We start from the raw sequence: 20,938 nt of genomic DNA, 5'->3' as shown, positions 1-20,938 counted from the left end.
AAATGGGTGTAGAGTAGATGGGAACTCTCTACTATCTTTGCAATTTTTCTGAAAATCTAAAACTACTGTAAAACGAAACATTTACTTTAGAAAAAAATGAATGAGACAAGATTTACCTCAAGTGACAAAAGCAGGCCCTTAAGTTGATTCAATCCCACGCTTTAAAAGTCACAAAAGCTTTATATTGACTTAAAAAGTTATTTAGCAGGTTGTTTTATCAGTTCTAGATCCAAACCTTTTCTACAAAATCAAGGGATGCACCCTCTTCAAACTTGCTTTAGCAATCTTCAAAGGGATCCTCCTCTGCTCTCTCATTCTCATCAAAAGGACTCATAATGTCCATGTCAATTTATGGCAAATCTCAGTGCAATTGTAAAAAAGGCCTTCATCCTAAAACTAACACAATATTGTAAATCAACTATATTCCAATAAAAAATTTAAAAATTCAAAGGAACTTAACAATTCATAGAATGAAAATTTCCAAAAATTATACTCATTAGTAGTCAATGTGTATGCAAAAAATTTTTAATTGTGTGCCATTTTGCCCTGTCAGATTGGCAAATTATAAGTAAATAAATAAATAAAAATAAGACTTTATAAGTCCTACTGTCTTTGTGAAAATTAAAGGGTGAAGATCTTGTACCTAAAGAAAAAACACTCAGTTGAACAAACAAGTCTTTGAGGCTAAGGACCTGTTGTGTTTTTTTTTAATTATAGAGAAAAATCCTGTCATTTCTTTCACGAAACTAAGATGTCTTTCCTACTTTCAATACATCATTAACATAATGTACAACAGACCCAAATAACCCCTAGCAACATCAATTAGCCCATGAACCTAAGAGCTTCTGAGAGGCTACCAGTGAAAGGTATGAAATGAACTCTTACCCAGTCATTGAGAAGAGCCACTATTCTCAAGTATGTACTATATATAATTAGTTGTTTTCATTTCCATTTCTTATCTTCAACTTATTTTTTAAGTTAACTTTAGTTCTTATATAAAATGTGCTGAATCCATGTAGATTAAACAAAATATGGGCCCCCAAATCTAAGTTCAGTCACAAGCTTAGGTAAAAGAGGAGACACTGTTCCATGACTTTCTTCTGCTCACTTTAAGAATATGTGTTATATACCACATAGTTTTTAAATGTGATCATTGCCTTGGTGACAGAACAGATAGCAGCAACTCTGCTCTAATTATAAGACAATTTTTAAATAATTTTTATTTTTAAGATTTAGCATCCTCATTGACAATCCAGAAACAGTCCATGCTCTTTGGATACACACACATAAAACGGTTAAAAGCGATTCCCCAATCTTCAATGACAAGGTAGGAAAAAAGAACATGTTCACAGCTTTAGCTGAATTCTTCTATCCTTTTTACCAAAAATCTTATTTTGCTACCAACCCACTCACCAAACCATAAGGAAAGACAATTTTTCAAAAAGCCAACAAAACCCAAGAACGGGGATCTAGGTATCAAGCCAAAATCATCCCCTGAAACAGTGCTGATGCCAAAAAAAAAAAAAAGAGAGGATAGGAAAACAAATTTCCATAGCACATTAGAGAAGCCCTTTTAAAAAGAATTCAGAAACTTAGCGCTGGAACTATGGTGGTGCAGTGTTCAAAACGCAGATAATTACAGTTCAGCTTGGGAATATATTAGGCTTTCTCCTATCCCAGCAGGGGAAATAAAAATATGAGCTGTTGGAGCTAATATTAAAATTGTCCTTACCAATGAAAGGTAGGGCAAGGGTCAACCGGAGAGAATGTAGAACAAAAGGTAGCAAAGGCAAGTCGTTCTGAATCTAGGCTCCACTGCCTAGAAGCAGCATGAAAGTCTAAAAGGGCTGAAATTCTTCTAAGCCACTATCAATAAATTCTAGACTTGGCTCAAAACCAGTGGACTATAGACCACTGATAAATATATTAGGTGACCTACAGTGTTTACGTACTAAAAAATATTTTTTAAATTATCTGTAAATTTCTATTCTGAAAAGCAGCAGATCAAAATGACACGGGGCCATCTAATCAGTTAGAGAGTAAGGGGCTTCCTCCAAATAAAATTAGCAGAAATCAGGTTGGAAAGAATGTAATACGGAGTAAATAAGATCAGGCTCTCGGCACAATTTTAGTAAGGCTTCTACCTACCCCAAGTGTTAAGGAGTACTACTGAGAGAGCTCCCACAGAACGTCTTAGAGGGATGCTTCTCAGAGACAAAAAGGTCTTTAACTCTTGACCCCTCTCTCTTTCCCTAAAGCTTGGAGAAGAAAATAAATATTTAATTTTAACTATTCAAAGCTTTGGGCACATTGTAATATTTAATATTTTCTAGTTTTCATTTTCTGAACCTTTGGCTTAATACTTCCTCAATTATGCTGCAATGAAAAAATGTATACATGTGCCTTAATCAGTAGTACCACATGAAAATAAAACCTTGTTCTTCCATATCTTCTACATAGGAAGACTAAATCAATGGCACCCTAAATATCCTGCAAAGTTACTCTGTATACTTGACAAAAGATTAGGGCAAACCATTCCACTTCCATATCTTGAGCAGTAGAAGTTAACTAGTCTTCAATCTCATCTTCCCAAATATCTCCATTAACATCCACAGCATGGAACAACCTGGAAGCATAAAACAAGGTACATTTTAATATACCTGATAGAAACTGAATATAATTTCTTTCCTTTTTTCAAATATATGTTCTGCACCATTCTGATAATATCTTTTCCTTTCCTTTAATTATTCTACTGGGAAGGGCTGAAATAACAACCCTTTTTTAAGGATCCAGACAACTCTCAAGGGCCAAGGAGAAACAATAATGGGAGACAGGTATCACAAAAACTGACACTAATGTGTATAATATGTAGAATAAGTCAAGACTGAAAAATTCAGGCAGTCAAGAAGCTGCACTCCTTCAAAACACTGTAACTTTACTACATACTGATCACTCCATCCTTTCCATCTTCACCGTGCTTGTACTCTCCACTAGCAGAATGTTTTACAGTTGCCAATTTCTTTTCCTCCTCTTATGTTACTTAAAATTTGTATTTTCAACACTTTTATTTCCAGTGGTTCATAGGCAGAGCTGGTTTCTTCAACTCATAGTTTCATAATGTCAAGAACTGACTGTAGGTACCCCACAGATGTCTATTAACAAAGATTATCAACTGATATTGAAACTGAAGCTGGTGGAGAATAGGATATTCACATTGTGCCAAGGAGTCATCCCACAGATCACTCACTGACAACAGAAGAAAAACCTTACCTTTACAACGGAACAAATGATAGAACTGAACATGCTAAACAGTGAGAGAGCCTGACATTATGGATCTGACGTGATACAACATGAAGTACACCATCTCTTGTTAAGTATTCCTATCAAAAATGTTACTCTAAATCTAATCAAACTGCATTCTATAGCTAACTTCCACTTTACAGAAAACAGAGAGCAAAGAGAAACAAACTAAAAGGCACCATGGAGAAACAGAACTCCAGCAGGTAAGGTTATATAGGACAACAGCCTGGACTCTTCAAAAGGTCAACGTTCCGCTCAATACAGACAAACAAAAGGTGGGTAATACTTTTCTCTATTATGAAACGGAATCAAATAAAATAATTAAACTTGATTAGATCCTGGTATAATAAAACAGCTTTAAAAGATATTTTTGGGAATAGTTGATAAGTCTTAAATATTTTATTAGATGACAGTACGCCATTGTTAAATTTTTTGAGGTATTACTGTTATGTACAAAACTTTCCTTATCTTAGGAAAGATGTGTGGAAGCATACAGAGACGATGCATCATATCTCCAACTTATGGCCAAGTAGTTAAGCAATAAATTTAGAAAACAAATATGGTAAATATTATCAATTGTTCATTTTGGTGAAAGATATCATAGTCCTATCCTTTCAACTCTTCCATATGTTTGAAATTTTTCACTAAAAAAGTTGAGGAGGATAATAAATTAAAGAAAATCTTCAGATAGTACATTTTCATCATAAAACTCATTTTCAAGAAAATGCATATATGACAAAATATATGAAAGAAAAATATGAAAAATATATAAAAGAAAATATTTTAAAATATAAGAAAATTCTCTAAATAAACAGAGCTAAAACTTCCTGGGCTTGTGGTCTGCAAATCAAGTACCAAAAAACTGCTGAAAGTAGGAGTTCTGGGAATACATACCGGTTAAAACACGGGGAAGCAGGATCAGTGAAATGTTTATAAGGGTTTGCTCTAGAAAGAGAACCCATGCAAATCCAGCAGAAATATTGCATACAGCCAGTACATGTCATCTTGTTACATCCATCTAATTTCTGGTGGGAAAGAGAAAAATATCAAGGCTGTAAAAGCAAAAGAGAAATGCACTTGACAAAATGATTTGGTGCAACATTCTCCTTGTCGTCTCCCTTTTCTAATGCAGGGTTGAGAAACACAGGCTAACACACACTGATATTAATGCCTAAACTCTTTGGCATTACAAGGGAAATACAGGAAATACTTCGATACTAAGCAAAATCTCTTCTGATAAACAGTAAATACAAACCAAACATGTATAGGTGAATTATGTAGTTAGATTGATTATGAAAATGTTTGGCTTTAATATGTGGGATTTAAACTTTTTACCTAAATCTTAGTAAACATTTGGTACCCAAGTCTCCCATTCTATCAGAGCTGAGGCATGTCAAGTGGTTAAATAGAAGGCTAGTTTCCTTAATGGAGTAATTGAGGCATCATCATCCAGGTTAGCGCAGATATAATGGACTGGAAAAACAGAATCAAATGCAAAGACATATACTTTGATTTTAAAATATATTAAGGTTTTGTCAAGAAACAATAGATTTATCTATCTATTTTGACTTATATCTGTATTTCATAAGCAGGAACTTGTTAAAAAGATGTGTTAAATTCCAGGATAAATAGTTTTGAGAAGTCAGCCTGTTTTAAAAAAAAAAATATCATACATGAGTTGAGTTGACTGGAGTCCTAGCATGGCCTCCTCATAACTCATTAAGTTTTGAGGCAGACACAAGGTGAGGAAAACCATCACTGTATGAGAGCACTCTGAAAAGGGAAGTCTAATATATTTAATATCAATGACAATGATTAGTAGCAAATTTGAATCTTCCAAGAAGGTTTAATAAATACCAAAATATGTTTTCTTAATTAGTTCAGAATTAAAAGGCTTCTTGAGGAAATCATAACATGCTTGGCAAGTAGGCAGGCCTCCAAGTCTGTCCCCAGACTTTTACCTCAATGGGAGTTCCACAACATGGGCAGCTCTTTGAGTTCTTTTCTAGCCACTCCTTACTTTCCATCTCTTCCAGTGCCTTCTGAATCACCCTCTTACCATACCTCTGTTCCAAAAATCTTTTATTGGCCTCATCTGCTTGTAGGTACTCATTTCGTAAGTCCATTAATTTCTCTAGAAGGTGAAATGGAAAATTAACTTTAATACAATTGGTAAAGCTCATTAAAAATGATCATAACCTTTGACTATTCAATAATATTATTATTTAATAATGTTATTCCTGGGATTTTATCATAAGGAATTAATCCAAAGTAAAATTATATGCAAAGAGATGCATATAACACATATAACAATGGCAAACAAATTAAATGTCCAAGGGAATAATTATGTGTGGAACCACTTAATGACATAATGTTTAGTTATTAAAACTTATAATTAGGATGGCTACAACTCAATTAAAATACTCATTACAGAAGCCAGCAAAAAGAATATTTAGGTTGTAACTAGGTAAAAATTACACATGCATGAAAGACAAAGAACAGACAGGAATTCTCCAAGTAGAAAAGCTGGACTTCTTAAATGTGACAGAATAATAGCTTACCTTTTCTCTTTGATTTTAACTTATTAATGTTGATATTTTTGTGCAACTAGTACAACTAGCAGTACAGTTTAAAGGCTGACTTATCAAATGACACAAAGGTTGAAACAGATGCTGATTTTCTACTAAGTCAGCATCATTCACCATTTAATAACAAGACCTGCCAAACTAAACAAAAGCACCTTTGATTTAAGGACAAAGACCAACAGTTCAATTCTGCATATATATGAAAAAAGCCAGTGAATAAAATTTACCACCAACAGGTAAAGGAAAAGTCCTTTCTACCAACTTTTCTGCTTAATACTCATCAATCTGGTTTCTACTGCTTTATCACTTAACTCAAATGGAATGGGCAGCTATTTCCAAAGGCTTTATTTGTCAACAAAGGCTTTTGCTCACAATTCTATTACCTTACCTTTTCAACACAATTAATTAAAGACCTCTCTCAACAATGTTCTGGCTCTTTTATTATTTTACCTTCCTCATACTATTTAGAAGTAGACAACTTCTGGAGCAGAATTTTAACTGCACTTTTCCTTCACCTATGTATCCTTTCTCTGTATTGTTCATTCCCGTGACTTTAACACTTCTACTGAGATGCAGCAGACATGTATTTTTAAATCCTGTCATTTGTATTTCCTCTACTAGTTCAAAGCGTTTTTGTATTCCAAGACATCTTAAGATCAGAGGTTGCTGCTCTAATGTTCTCAAAATAATAAAATTATTAGTGTATCATATATTTTTAATGGTAATATCTAACATATAGAGAATAAGAAAGAGATTCCCAATTTTGCTGCAGCCCCCAAGTCTATCTTTGATTTCTTCCCCAAACATTGTGAAATACCTGGAAGGTACTTCAGCCTCTCAATGATAAGGATACCAAAGTCTCAAGTAAAAGCTTATATTATACTCTGGTGAGTTCTCCATCCCATCTGCCCATAACCTCTACAAGACTCTGTCATAGGTGACTGGAAATACTCCATTTACTCATTCTCCTATCAGGGTCCTTTCTTGGAGATGACACTCTGCTAACAATCAGTAACTATAGCAATACTGGCATTAATAGTTACCATTTTGTGGTTTGAAGACTTAAATCTAACACATAACGCCATAAAACTTTCAGAAGAGAACAGAGGCAAAACATTTTCTGACCAAGGTAATAGAAATAAAAGCAAAAATAAACAAATGGGACCTAATCAAACTTACAAGCTTTTGTTCAGCAGAGGAAACCATCAATAAATAGAGATGGTTTGGAAGAAAGTATTTGCAAATGATGCAACTGACATGGGCTTAATTTCCAAAATATACAAACAGTTCATACAACAAAACAGTTCAACAACAAAAACAAACAACTCGATGGAAAAATGGGCAAAATAACTATTAATAAATAGATATTTCTCTAAAGAAGATAAACAGATGGCCCAAGAGGTACAGAAAAGATGTGCAATACCACTAATTATTAGAGAACTACAAATCAAAACTACAATGAGGTTCCACCTAACATAGGTGAAAACGGCCAACATTAAAAAATCTACAAATAACAAATGCTGGAGAGGGTGTGGAGAAAAGGGAATCCTCCTACACTGTTGATGGGACTGTAAAAGGTGCAGCCACTATGGAAGACACTTTGGATGTTCCTTAGAAAACGAAAAATAGAATTACCAAATGATCCAGGAATCCTACTCCTGGGTAAATATCCACATAAAACTATAATTCAAAAATATAGCTGCACTCCTATATTCACAGCAGCACTATTCATAATACCTAAGACATGGAAACTACCTAAATGTCCATCAACAGATGAATGAGTAAGGAAGATGTGGTACATACATACGGAGGACTACTACACAGCCGTAACAAATAATGAAATAAAGCCATCTGCAGTAACATCGATGCAGCTAGAGATTATCCTACTAGTAAAGTCATAAAGAAAAAGACAAATACCATATGATACCACTTATATGTGGAATCCAAAATATGACAGAAATGACCCTATCTACAAAACAAGAACAGACTTGTAGACATAGAGAACAGACTGGTAGTTGCCAAGGAAACCAGGAGTGGAATGGATTGGGGAGGTTGGGGTTATGCAAACTGTTATATATGAACGGATAAACAAGGTCCTACTGTATAGCACAGGGAACTATGTTCAACATCCTGTGATAAATCATCATGGAAAAAAATATAAAAAAGAATGTACATATATTCTGTACAGCAATGAATCACATTGCTATACAGAAAAAATTAGCACAAATTATACATTAATTATACTTTAATAATAAATAGTACACAAATTTAAAAAAATAGTTACCATTTTGCACTTCACATGCAAAATGCCCATTCTCAAATTTCAGTGAAGAACCAGCTTTTTCCTCCCACTCTGTCAAGGACCAATACTTTTGCAAAACATAATCAAATGAATTATTATAAAAATGCATGAAAAGACAAAAAATATAAGCCTAAATTTTTGTGTTTGACTGATATAAAATTTAGTCAGTGGCCAGCAATAATGAAATTGCTATAAAAGTTTTAAACCCTGACTCTCAATTTCTGTATTTACCCTGTCACTGACCAGTATAACAACTATAACAACTCTGAGCAGCACTACAATAGGTCATTTCAAACTTACAATAACCTTATGAAGTAGCTATTATCATCAGCCCTGTTAGTTTGAGAAACACTAAGTCACCAAAGTCTAGTCCAATTGATGTCAAGGGCATGATTTCTCAATCCTTATCTAAACCAGAAATGGCTAGCAGGTTTCACTTCCTGTGCCTACCTCAATAGAGGGTGGCTTTCTAAAGCACTGGGTTGAGGAAGATTCTGAGGCCTCCTGGGCTCACTGAGAAAGCACTTGATCAAACGTGTGCATCATGGAAACAACAGCGATAGCTCAGACGCTCTGTATTTGCCAGCATCTGCATTATTCCATATTCATCGATAGAAACTACCCTGTCATTCCTTCCATGGAATGCTCCCCCTTGGTATCTGCATGGTTTGTTTCCTTACTTCCTTCAAGTCTACTCAAACCACTTTGCCTCCGCTGGGTTTTTCTAAATAAAATCCCAAATGTCTTCCCCTTCAGAACACTTCATAGCTTGTCTCTGCTTTCCTTTTTTTTTTTCCTCTTCAGCATTTACCACTATCTAATATTCTTATTTATTGGGTTTGCCTGTCTCCCTCATTAGAACGTAAGTTCCATGAGGGCATTTGGTCACTGCTATATTCCCAGAATGTAGGCAGTAACTGATATAAAAATATCTGTTGAACCAACAAAGAAGAACACAATTCTTCCAAATTAAGAATTGAAGTGATAAGTCTCTTTTCTAGGGGGTGAGGGAGGGCTGGGAGACTGAGTTCACACGGTTACAGCCTACCTGCTGTCACCTTACATGGAGAGACCCCGTGGTAGGTCAGTCTGCACAGGGTACAAAAGGCGAAATTGCAGCTGGAGCAGATGCCCATGGTACAGCCAGGCTCCTGCATCACAGGCAGCTGGCAGGATGGGCGGGGGCAGTACACCACATCGGCCATCAGGTCCAAGGTGGACTGGAGGAGAAGGCGGTCATAACGGGCAAACAACTCTGCTTCCACTAGCTCTTTGACCTGGAGGGAAATGTGAAACATCGTTAAGTTTGATGATTTCCCAACCAGTTCTGATCCTAAGGGAGATCTTTAGGAAGCAAGCATAAAAACCAGATGAACAGAAAATAATAACGATAACCCTGTATGCGAGACAGCAAAAGAGACACAGATGTATAGAACAGTCTTTTGGACTCTGTGGGACAGGGCGAGGGTGGGATGATTTGGGAGAAGGGCATTGAAACATGTATATTATCATATGTGAAACAAATAGCCAGTCCAGGTTCGATGCATGATACAGAGTGCTTGGGGCTGGTGCACTGGGATGACCCAGAGGGATGGGATGGGGAGGGAGTGAGTGGGGAGTTCAGGATGAGGAACACATGTACACCCGTGGAGGATTCATATCAATGTATGGCAAAACCAATACAATATTGTAAAGTAATTAGCCTCCAATTAAAATAAATAAAGTTAGATTAAAAAAAAAAGAAAATAAAACCCTCTATCTCACTTCAAAATCAAACCAAGTATGAGTGAATGAGTGAGTGAAAGTGGCTCAGTCATGTCTGAGTCTTTGTGACCCCATGGACTGTACAATCCATGGAATTCTCCAGGCCAGAACACTGGAGTGGGTAGCCTTTCCCTTCTCCAGGGGTCTTCCCAACCCAGGAATCAAACCCAGGTCTCTCATATTGCAGGTGAATTCTTTACCAGCTGAACCACAAGGGAAGCCCAAGAATACAGGAGTGGGTAGCCTATCCTTCTCCAGCAGATCTTTGTGACCCAGGAATCAAACCAGGGTCTCCTGCTTTGCAGGCAGATTCTTTACCAACTGAGCTAGTATGGGAAGTCTATATCTTGACTGAGACAGTGGTTACATGGGTCTACCCATTTGTCAAAACTAAGCAAAATGTACACTTTAAATGAGTACATTTATGCCTCAAAGGAGCTGATTTAAAAAAAAAAAAAAAAGAAGAAACAACCAAGCAGGCTATCTTTAAAGTCTGTAAACATTTGGTTAATCATCCCAAGGGATAACCCCTCTAGATCCCAACCTCACACAGACTGGGTAGTAGTTCCCCCTTCCAGCAGATAATATAGAGTAAATCACCAGAATTATTTTTTTTAATGCTCATCCTTGCCAAGGAACACCAAAGCCAGCAAAGGGAGCATTTACATTTGTTTAAATAAAGATCATGGACACAATAAAACTGGTGGGCTGGCTCCAAGGCCTCAGACTGTCCTGATGAGCCCTATCAAGAAGTTCCTGAGAGAATGCCTCCCTTTGGAGAGTTGTGAGAGAATTAGGGAGCAGCTGTCAGCAGAGTGAAGAGTTACCTGACCAGGAGTGGCCACTGAAGGGCACTTGGGTTCTGGGCAGTTGAGGCATTGAACTTGGCCATCTCTGATCTGGATTTCAAAGTAGTCCTTGAGACAGGCTTTGCAGTACACATGCCTGCATTCCAAGAAGTACATGCACTCACTACCCAGTTTCTCACAGAAACAGATATTGCACAGGAACAATTTACTATTAAAGCATTTTATCTGCTGAGCTTGATCAAAGTCCAAGATTTCCTGGATCAGACTTGACAATGATTCCACATCCTGCACGGCTCTCTCGTCCACAACTTCCTCTTGGTCTATGTCAGATCCAGTGGCTCCTCCAAAATCTATCTCTGTGTTGGAAGAAGCTTGAGCCATCCTTCTCTGAACCTTTTTCTGAGAACCCATCGTGAGTTCAAAAGGAGAGACAATATTCAGGTACGCTAAGGTCTCTTCCTTAAGAAACTGCATCCAGGCAAACAGGACCACGCTGCCACGGTGTTCTTCCCACAGGTTGTCTAAGTGCTTGCAGAGAGCAGATAGCTAGGGGGAAAACACATGAGGATGTTGGTGAGTTTGGAAAGATGATGATGCTGTCAACTCCTAATTTCCCTTGAAATCTTTTTAATTTAGACCTTTCTACTTAAAGTAGAAAGTATTCTTTTCACTTCTGTGATAAACTGTGCTGCATAATAGCATCAGTGTTCTTATCAAAGTACTTCTTAAACTATTCAGCAACATGAGCCATAGACACAAGGTCAGAAGCTAAAAGAAGTTCCATAAAACAAGAGAAACAGTTAAGAGTCTACCAGATGTAGAACAAGGTTTACATATGGGCTACTGAAATGGAGGACTTTTTCTGTTATTTTTCTTTACTTTAGTATTGCTATCTATCTCATGTAGGAGAAGAGATCTAGTTTTAAAATGAACTATTTCTATTCCTTTGGAGTACTAGCCCTGTTGGTACCCTACAATAAAGATTAGCAAAACACAATTTTAAAATACCATCCAAGCTTTAAAATTAATTATTTCAACTGTATCAAGAAGTCAACTTATGTGAAAAAAATCACCAACAGAATCTAATCTCATAGTCCTTTTTATTCCAATTTATAAGCTGATTTTAACTAAGCAATCTGAGCTTACATCAGATCCTGGTAAATAAAGGAAAGCAGACTAATATCGAACCTGGACATGATTACAAGCCCTTAACATGATTTGACTCCCATGGGCAAAGCTCACATTTTTCCTAAGTTAAGCAATCAAACTTTAAACTATTTTGACTTTTCCTCCTTTAAACCTGGTCTGTTCAATTTGAAAGGCAAATATAAGAAGATTTTTAAGTAAAGCTCAGGTTCATAAGCAGCTTTTCTTTTTAGGTAAACATCAAAGAATAAGCCTTCCAGATGCAAATAAATTTTGTAAATTTGACATTTGAAGTGAAAAAGAACCACATTCTCTTCCTTACACTGTGTAGTGCTATTCACTAAACTCTATACGGGCACAAAATTAAACACTGACTGTTCAAGACTGGACAACAAATGCTTTTACACATTTGCATAAATGTGCTTTCATGATCAATAAGAAACCGGATGAAATCTTTAAAATGTAATAAATACTAAAAGGAAAGCTCTGAATGTTTGAGTCACCAAACCCAAGGAAGGAGTCACCTTCCTCCATCCTCTTTTCTTCTCTAGTCCCTTCTCAAAAGAGGTATCTGATATGTACGTACATGTGAGGAACGAGGGAGGCAGAAAGAGAAGAGCATGAAAGACACTATGTGTATATATATTGGAAAAGAAATAAGTAAAATACTAGAAAACTAAATCCACTTCTATCTATCAATCAAATTCAGTGAGGAACAGGTCCATGAGTCAACTTCATTATTAACAGGAGCAATTCATAAAGCCAAGGAATCAGGGCCCAGTAAAAAATAAGAATTGAAGGAAGAGGGAGCATAAGAGACAGATTAAAATGTCAATTATATGGACAAAAATTTACTTGACAGAGAGTCCTACTGTAATTTTAGCTATGTAACATAAAATAATGAGCAACTCTCTTCTCCCTACACCTTAAAAGCCAGCATTAAGTAGATGCTATTTGTTGGAATCTGCAACTGTACATACGTATACATGCATGAACATAAAGTATCAAGAGCTCTCTGGAGAAATGGGACTATAAATGTCTAGATAATTTAGTCAACTCTCAGTGATCTAAATGTAAATAATCCACTGTCTTACATGTGTTACCTCTGACAAAGATGTTAAAATGCAAGGTGAACTCCTTTTTATTCTACATGTATTATTCTTTTTAAAAAATTTAACTTTGTTTTTAAACTCGAAGTTCAATTTTACAAATGCACTCTCATCTAAGGATCAGCCTGGTGATGAATGCACAGTGGTGGGAATGAGAATTACATGACCAATAAAGAAAAACTGACAAGCTGTTCCTTGAGGTCAAGTAACTCTGACAGCTTTTGTCTTAATACATCAGCCTATCAATCTTCTTCATGACTTCTAGAAAAGTAACTGCTATTGATCCATTATCTATTCCAGAATACATTATATTAGCTTCAAGCCATATTTATGTCTCAATCAAGAGATGACATTGTTAGCAGAAAAGGATATACGACGCAGAGGACATGAAAGCTCGTAATATCAGATCTCAAGCCTTAATGAGATATCTACAGGAATCATATGCATTTCTGTTTGTGTGCATTCACATTATGTGAGCGCAGTCAACAACTGTTGCTAATATACAGACTTCTACATACAAAAGCGCTCTTATGCGTTCTTAAGGAATGTTTATTATAAGTATATTAGCTCAATTTTAGTCCTAATTACAATTAAATCTTTCATTTAAGGAATGGATAAAAAAAGCAATAGCAACATCTGAGGAAAATGAGGAGGACCTATAGTCTCCATTACAATGCAGATTAAATGGGAAAATACCAAGAAAAGGACAGAAACAATATACTTGATTAAAAATTACTCCTACTGCAATTCAAAATGATTAATCATTCTAATTATTGCCATTCCTTTCTAAAACACCAAACATTTTCAACTTATTAACATTATAATTCATGAAGGGGAAACAATTACAACATCAAACCCATTTGTTCTTCATGCACTGAATTCAAGATCATCAAGGTAGTCTTCAATTAAAGATGATTTTTTAAGTTTCTAAAAATGGATAGAAATTAAGTTTCGGGTCTAACCTGAGTTGGTGACAGCCATTTGCCACTAAGTGTGAATGAAGGTGGGGAGGAGGATGGATAATCTGGTGGCAGTTCAAAGTTCAGCACAAGTGGAGGCAGAAAGCAAATGGTGTATTCAAAGCCACTATTCTGGAGACACTCATTTGAATTGCCTGAACCAAAAACAAAGATTAGAAAGGATCAGCTGGTCAACACTTGAGTGTCCATTACTGCTGAGCAGTGCTCAAGAAAAACGTAATGCTTTAGTTGAGGGGATAAAAACCCTCCCTCAAAGCACTTTCTGTTCTTAATTTTACTTTGGAGCCACCACCTTAAAAAAATCTTATAACCCCTTAAAAAAATCTACTAAGCATCATGAAATTTAAAATGAAGATACACAACTTATTCTTGCTACACTTCTAATTCCTAACACCAGTGAGCAAGTAATACACAATGTTTTCTTTTGTTGTTTTTTACAGCAGATGATTAAAGACACAATCTAGAGAAAAAGACATTATTTCTATCAAAAGGCCATGACCTACTTAGACAATGTGCCAACTCCAATGAATCAGAGTTGGGAGGATTTATGCCAATGCAATGATCTCAGGCTGAGGGCAAGCTACAACACATAACACCTTCACAATCAAAGTTTCATTTCCAGTTATCACACTTACTTTCTCTACTTAAGGCTGTTACACTAGAAACATATTGAGAAAGTGTTCATAATGTCTTCTGTGAATACAGTATCAAAAGTACTAGTTTTTAATTTTTTTCTGAAGCAAAAGGTCACAGAGTAATAGTGTCATGTGTTTATGGTGGTTAAAAAGATTCTAGAAACCAAATAGTATTAACAACAACCAAATCTTTCCAAGTGTTTTCACATGTATTATTTCATTTTCTATTTTATTACCCCTATTTAACAGCCAATGACTCACGGCTGATGAACTGCTAGTTAGATGATTAGGAAGCATGAAATATGCAGGATAACATTTGTGATCAAAAAGGCAGAATTAAATTGAAAATTGTTCACCCTTTATTTTCAATTAAAACAGAAACAGGCATTAAATCTGTAATACTACCATCTATCACTAATGCCTATAAACACAAGATGATAAATAACTTAGGGTACACTAAGAAATTGAGAATAACCTTTATCTAGAAAAAATCTGTTTAAGAGAATATTAACTGACCGCTCACAAATATCTTGAAATTCTGTGGTAAGTCCAAATGGATCCTGGTTTCTCCACCTTGGACAGACTCTGCTTTTCTAAATTCATCTCCATCATAAATACTTGCCAGGGCCAGCAATTCATCCTCCTGAGCTTCTCGGTCTTCTGACGACATTTAATTTCCTGAGGAGCTGAAGATAATCATTCAAGTCAGTTAAGAACAGAAAAGGCACAGAGTCTGGAAAAGTCTAATGGCCCTCCCCCCCAACAAACCCACTCCCCTCAAAAGAAAGTTCCTCAAAAACAACTGCAAAGAATTAATCAATATTCTCACTTTTCTATCTAACTAAAAGTGACAGGCATATCTAATATCCCAGTAGATCATCACAGTAACAGCCTTTTTCAAAAAGGACAGCTGTGGTTCTTATAATTGCTGACTTTTTCAGTTAGGTATGATATGTGTGGATCACAATAAACTGTGGAAAATTCTGAAAGAGATGGGAATACCAGACCACTTGACCTGCCTCTTGAGAAATCTGTATGCAGGTCAGGAAGCAACAGTTAGAACTGGACGTGGAACAACAGACTGGTTCCAAATAGGGAAAGGAGTACGTCAAGGCTGTATATTGTCACCCTGCTTATTTAACTTCTATGCAGAGTACATCATGAGAAATGCTGGGCTGGAACAAGCACAAGCTGGAATCAAGATTTCCTGGAGAAATATCAATCACCTCAGATATACAGATGACACCACCCTTATGGCAGAAAGTGAAGAGGAACTAAAAAGCCTCTTGATGAAAGTGAAAGAGGAGAGTGAAAAAGTTGACTTAAAGCTCAACATTCAGAAAACGAAATCATGGCATCTGGTCCCATCACTTCATGGGAAATAGATGGGAAACAGTGGAAACAGTGGCTGACTTTATATTTTGGGCTTCAAAATCACTGCAGATGGTGATTGCAGCCATGAAATTAAAAGATGCTTGCTCCCTGGAAGGAACGTTATGACCAACCTAGACAGCATATTCAAAAGCAGAGACATTACTTTGCCAACAAAGGTCCGTCTAGTCAAGGCTATGGTTTTCCCAGTGATTAGGTATGGATGTGACAGTTGGACTGTGAAGAAAGCTGAGTGCCAAAGAACTGATGCTTTTGAACTGTGGTGTTGGAGAAGACACTTGAGAGTCCCTTGGACTGCAAGGAGATCCAATCAGTCCATTCTTTTTTTTTTTTTTTTTTTTAATTTTAAAATCTTTAATTCTTACATGCATTCCCAAACATGAACCCCCCTCCCACCTCCCTCCCCATAAAAAAGGAGATTAGTCCTGGGTGTTCATTGGAAGGACTGCTGCTAAAGCTGAAACTCCAATACTTTGGCCACCTCATGCGAAGAGTTGACTCATTGGAAAAGACCCTGATGCTGGGAGGGACTGGGGGCAGGAGAAGAAGGGGACGACAGAGGATGAGATGGCTGGATGGCATCACTGACTCGATAGACATGAGTTTGAATGAACTCCGGGAGTTGGTGATGGACAGGGAGGCCTGGCGTGCTGCGATTCATGGGGTCACAAAGAGTCGGACATGACTGAGCGACTGAACTGAACTGAAAACAGAAAGCACAATAAAAAAATTTTTCAAGGACAATTCACAAAGTACTTTGACTTGCTCTCTAAACTTAGGAAAGTGCCTTGCTCACAAAAGCAGTCAAAGTATATTTGATATACTTCTTAAAAATAAATGAATTTTTTAAATCCACAGGAATCTCTACAGCAGGTTTTCTCAGCCTCAGTGCTACTGATGTTTTGGAACAGACAACTGTCGTGGGAGGCTGTCCTGTGCATTAGAGGACGTGAATCTGCATGTCTGGCTTCAACCTGCTAGATGCCAACAGCATCCCTTTTCCTCAAGAGTTGTGACAATCACAAACATCTCCAGACATAACCAAATATCCACCACCACCCCTGCCACTGGGGAGGGGGAAGAAAATTGCTCCTACTTGAGAACACCCGACTCTAGAGACTGTTAAAAGGATGATAACATGTCAGACAGATAACTGTGGAAGCAGCAAAAAAACATTAAATTTTTGAAATAATATCAAATCAATTTTAAGATTTATCATTATTTTAGGTAACACCAACAGTGAAAATATGCTATAATTAAACTGTACAAATGTTTTTTAATTACAGCAACTGAAAGATACACCACACTGTCAGATAATTCAAACATGCAAAAAAATATGTGTGAGAATCTGTGAAAATTAATAAAACAACCACCAAAAATTACCATTCTATCGATTAAAATACTAGACTGTAACTGTATTTGCAAATATGCTCCCTCTTGGCTGAAATATTTTCTAAATTGGAATGCACAAGGAAAAGTTAGGACGTGGTTTTTCATGTTATAAAAAAGTGACACTACAAAACTCAAATTCATTTAAAATGATTCCATTTTCAAAAAGTACGTTTTCTAGCAGATGATAATGGTTCTGCTTAAGCTGTGTCCCTACCTAAGACACAGTGATATATTCTATTTAAGGTCAGTTAGTACCTGTTAATAACAACTAGAAGAAAAGGATATCAGCACTGGAGTTCGTACTTCAGCCCCAAGTTTGGAACTCATGCAAATCTCATTTATTCTTAAGATGATGGAGATGAGACTGCTGAAGGTGGATAAAAGGCCAAGATGTAGAACTCATACTAGATATACTAGAGAAACCCTGCCATCTGCAGAAAAAAAATACAAAAGATGGTGTTAGCATCCTCTCCAAATTTAAATTCTGAATTTCCACCAACCACCACTTAAATCAAGCACATTCTAACACACAGTCAATCCTAATCTACAGCTGCATATTGATCACCTAGGTCAGCCTAACTGAGCCATGTGGTTCAAAGGATATTTGCATGTTCCCAATAATCAGAGTGCCCTTCTTATCTGCCTGCCTTCAGCCCTGGGAGGAGCTGAGAACACCAAAGTCACAGGAGACAACAGCACAACATGCCCCCATAACAAACCACTTCCTGCGGTTTTCTTGTTTTTCTTTTTTCTTTCCTTTTCCACTTCTTCTATTCCTTCATTTCCTACCCCTCCAGTTTGTCCTTTTGTCCACTAACGAATTAATCCTGAAAGGGACACTCAACATTAGGTTAATTTAAGGAAGACAGCAGGGTATTTAAAAACAAAATAATAAAAGTGCTCACACACAAACATTTAAGTCCTATTCTAAATGCTCTACCAGGCTTCTTGAACAGGGAATAAAGGAGAAAGGGAGACTGGTCCATAGATGGGTTCTGGGGAATGCTATGAATACCTTAAAATATGCAAAATAAATAAAACAATAATTTTAAAACCATATTTTCAGATGTGTGACTCTCAAATAAGTTAACAATGAAATTTAAGATCAATTTACATTTATCGAGTAGTACTACTATGTATTATGTATGATATATTAAGTCTTTTCACATCACCCTACATAACTGTAAATGCTTTTTACCACCTGTAGAACATGGTGACAATGTAATTAAGCTTTTTGTTTCTTCCTGTTCAAACATTATAAATGAGGTAAGGTAAAATCACTCAGTCGTATCCGACTCTTTGCGACCCCATGGGCTGTAGCATACCAGGCTCCTCTGTCCATGGGATTTTCCAGGCAATAGTACTGGAGTGGATTGCCATTTCCTTCTCCAGAGGATCTTCCCGACCCAGGGATCGAACCCGGGTCTCCCACATTGTAGACAGAAGCTTAACTGTCTGAACCACCAGGGAAGTCCTATATAAATGAGGTGAAATGAATTTATACGCAGGCTACACCCCAGAGCAATTCAATCAGACATGGGTCATCCAAGTGCGCCATGTTATTCTAACATGCAGCCAGGATTAAGAAACTCTACTCCAAGCTGTTTCCCATTGGCAGCTCCTTATGACCCAACTCACCAGACCCCAGCTTCTGAAGCTGCCATGGGTCCCAGTCCCTTAATTAAAATTGCTGACATGAATTTCTTTGATTCTATTCAGTCTTCAAGACTCACCTCCAAAACCCCTATTCCATATAAAACTTCCAATTAGCATGTCTTCCTTTAAAAACTCAGAAAACTTTTTATTGTAACTTTCCTATGACATTGTCACACCCCACCTTGCATTAGTTTTTCCTCTGAACTTGCACTTCCTCTCCTCCCAGACTAAATTAGTTCCTTAAGGGCAAGGATCAAGTGTTTTGCCTCTATGTATATTGCTCTCAGAATCTAGCAGTGCTTTAGGTTAGACACTGGAAAAAGTGAGAACTGAACTGGGGTGAGATGTGGTTGCTGCAATGGGGGACTAGAATCAAGATTCAGGGACTGCACTGCCACATCCCACCAGGAGCACGTTGGGTTGGTCGTCACAATAACAGCAAAAAGAGTGAACTCTTACCACGTGTCAGGCATTGTGGTAAGCCCTTTAAATGCACTAACCCGTTAGATTCCCACAACCCCATGAAGAAAGTCCTACACCTATTTCCACTATACACAGAAAAATGACATTTTAAGTCCACGCTGGCTCAAGGTCACAGAGCTAATATAAAAATAAAACGGGATTCAGACCACCTTGTTTCTTCAGCTGTTAACACAGGAACAAGAATAAACCCCGGTGTCACAAGACGAGAGAATTCAAGTTTAATATTACTTTTAGGCAAACCGGAAACCGCTATAAGAGTGAGGGAAGCCCCTCCTCCGCCGGGTTTCCCTCGAGCCTGGGAAAATCCTACTCATTCTCCCAGGCCACACCATGAACGTTTTACCCGTGGGCGAGGGACCGGGGGGTCAGCATGCCGCTGCCGTGTCTCCACGGCTCACTGCGGGGCGTCTGGAGTCGTTGTTTGCGCGACTCACCTACAGCTGGGGGGCAGGCCCGAGCCCCGCTACCTGCCCCAGCGCTTGGAAACGGAGGACGCTGCGCGCGTGTGAGCCCGCCCAGGGGTCCCGAAGGGGCAGGGCCTGGAACTTCCCCTTCCTCCTCTGGGCACCCCGGGGACCTTAGCCGGGCCGGGTCCCGGGTCCGGGGAGTTGAAGACTGCTAAGCAAGCAGTCCGGGCCCGGCCGCCCTTCTCTGCCTCGCGCGCCTGTAGCGCAGTTCCCACCGTACCTTCCGGCTGCCCCACCGCGCCGGGCTCGAAAGTCCCGCTCTCCAACCTAGCTCCGGGTCCCCTCACCTCCACTCGCTGGCCCCTCCTGGAGACGCCCCGCTCAACCGGCGGACCGCCTCTTCCGTCTTCGGAGCTGTCAGCTGAGCCGGGCGGATCGGGCTGAGAGGCCTCGGCGAGCGAAGGGCTGTGCGCAGACGCCGTGACCGCCGCGGCCCCTCGGCCGCCCCCCGCAGGTCAAACCGGCGCTGCAGCCGCGACCACTGTCACCGTACCGCTGCCCACCAGACTTAAGACTTCAGTATGCCTGTGGAGACGTTGACACAAATGCAGATTCTGGGGCCCCTGCTGGGAATGTGCCTCGGAATTAGAATTTTTACCAATCACTAGAGGTAAATCACGAGGCAGGGAACTACCTGGGGTAGACCTGCTCCCCCAAGTAGAGAAGGCAAGCCTCTTCTACCTCCCGGGATCCCGGTCTCAGAAATGCTACCTATCTTTCTGGCACCTCCACTATGAAGGCATTCTCTCATTGGTCATATTGTAACTGTAATAACTACAGTGTTTATTAAGCATAGGGATGCTTCAAGTCCTGTACTCATGATTTTATGTAAATGTTCACTTCATTATAACCTTATACTTTAGATACTATTTGTTATTCCTGCTTTACAAGTGAGGAAATTGAGAAAGGTTCAAGAAT

General features: G+C 38.1%; 1 protein-coding gene across 11 annotated transcripts; it reads right to left on the bottom strand.

The window, feature by feature from the left end:
- Positions 1 to 1,194: 1,194 nt before the first annotated feature.
- On the bottom strand, positions 1,195 to 20,465 carry RNF14 (ring finger protein 14). Of its 11 annotated transcripts, none has more exons than XR_011257022.1 (9): positions 20,308 to 20,446; positions 17,670 to 17,845; positions 15,147 to 15,316; positions 13,978 to 14,129; positions 10,779 to 11,306; positions 9,236 to 9,464; positions 5,262 to 5,434; positions 4,195 to 4,352; positions 1,195 to 2,626 (listed from the first exon to the last, which is right to left on the bottom strand). XR_011257022.1 is itself a non-coding variant. In XM_069589931.1 (9 exons), the coding sequence occupies exons 3-9, from the start codon at positions 15,298 to 15,300 to the stop codon at positions 2,569 to 2,571; spliced, it is 1,425 nt and encodes a 474-aa protein (XP_069446032.1). In that variant the 5' UTR covers positions 15,301 to 15,316; positions 17,670 to 17,845; positions 20,308 to 20,465; the 3' UTR covers positions 1,195 to 2,568. The 11 variants fall into 11 exon arrangements, 8 of the variants coding, with proteins under 8 accessions (XP_069446032.1, XP_069446031.1, XP_069446033.1 ...); XR_011257021.1 differs by having other exon boundaries at positions 20,241 to 20,412; XM_069589931.1 differs by having other exon boundaries at positions 4,195 to 4,325; positions 20,308 to 20,465.
- Positions 20,466 to 20,938: the final 473 nt, after the last annotated feature.

Source organism: Ovis canadensis, chromosome 5, assembly GCF_042477335.2.
Source record: "Ovis canadensis isolate MfBH-ARS-UI-01 breed Bighorn chromosome 5, ARS-UI_OviCan_v2, whole genome shotgun sequence".
In the NCBI taxonomy this organism is placed as follows: domain Eukaryota; kingdom Metazoa; phylum Chordata; class Mammalia; order Artiodactyla; family Bovidae; genus Ovis; species Ovis canadensis.
The sequence above is the reverse complement of the archived record's forward strand: the minus strand, read 5'-3'. Positions and strand labels throughout refer to the sequence as shown.

Excerpts from the sequence above, each read along its gene's own strand:
- RNF14 (XM_069589931.1), bottom strand. The coding sequence starts at position 15,300 with ATGTCGTCAGAAGACCGAGAAGCTCAGGAGGATGAATTGCTGGCCCTG. Across the intron at positions 11,307-13,977 it reads AATGGCTGTCACCAACTCAG|CTATCTGCTCTCTGCAAGCA; the intron begins GTTAGACCCGAA and ends TTTTCCCCCTAG. Across the intron at positions 2,627-4,194 it reads GCTTCCCCGTGTTTTAACCG|GTTGTTCCATGCTGTGGATG; the intron begins GTATGTATTCCC and ends TTATGCTTCCAG.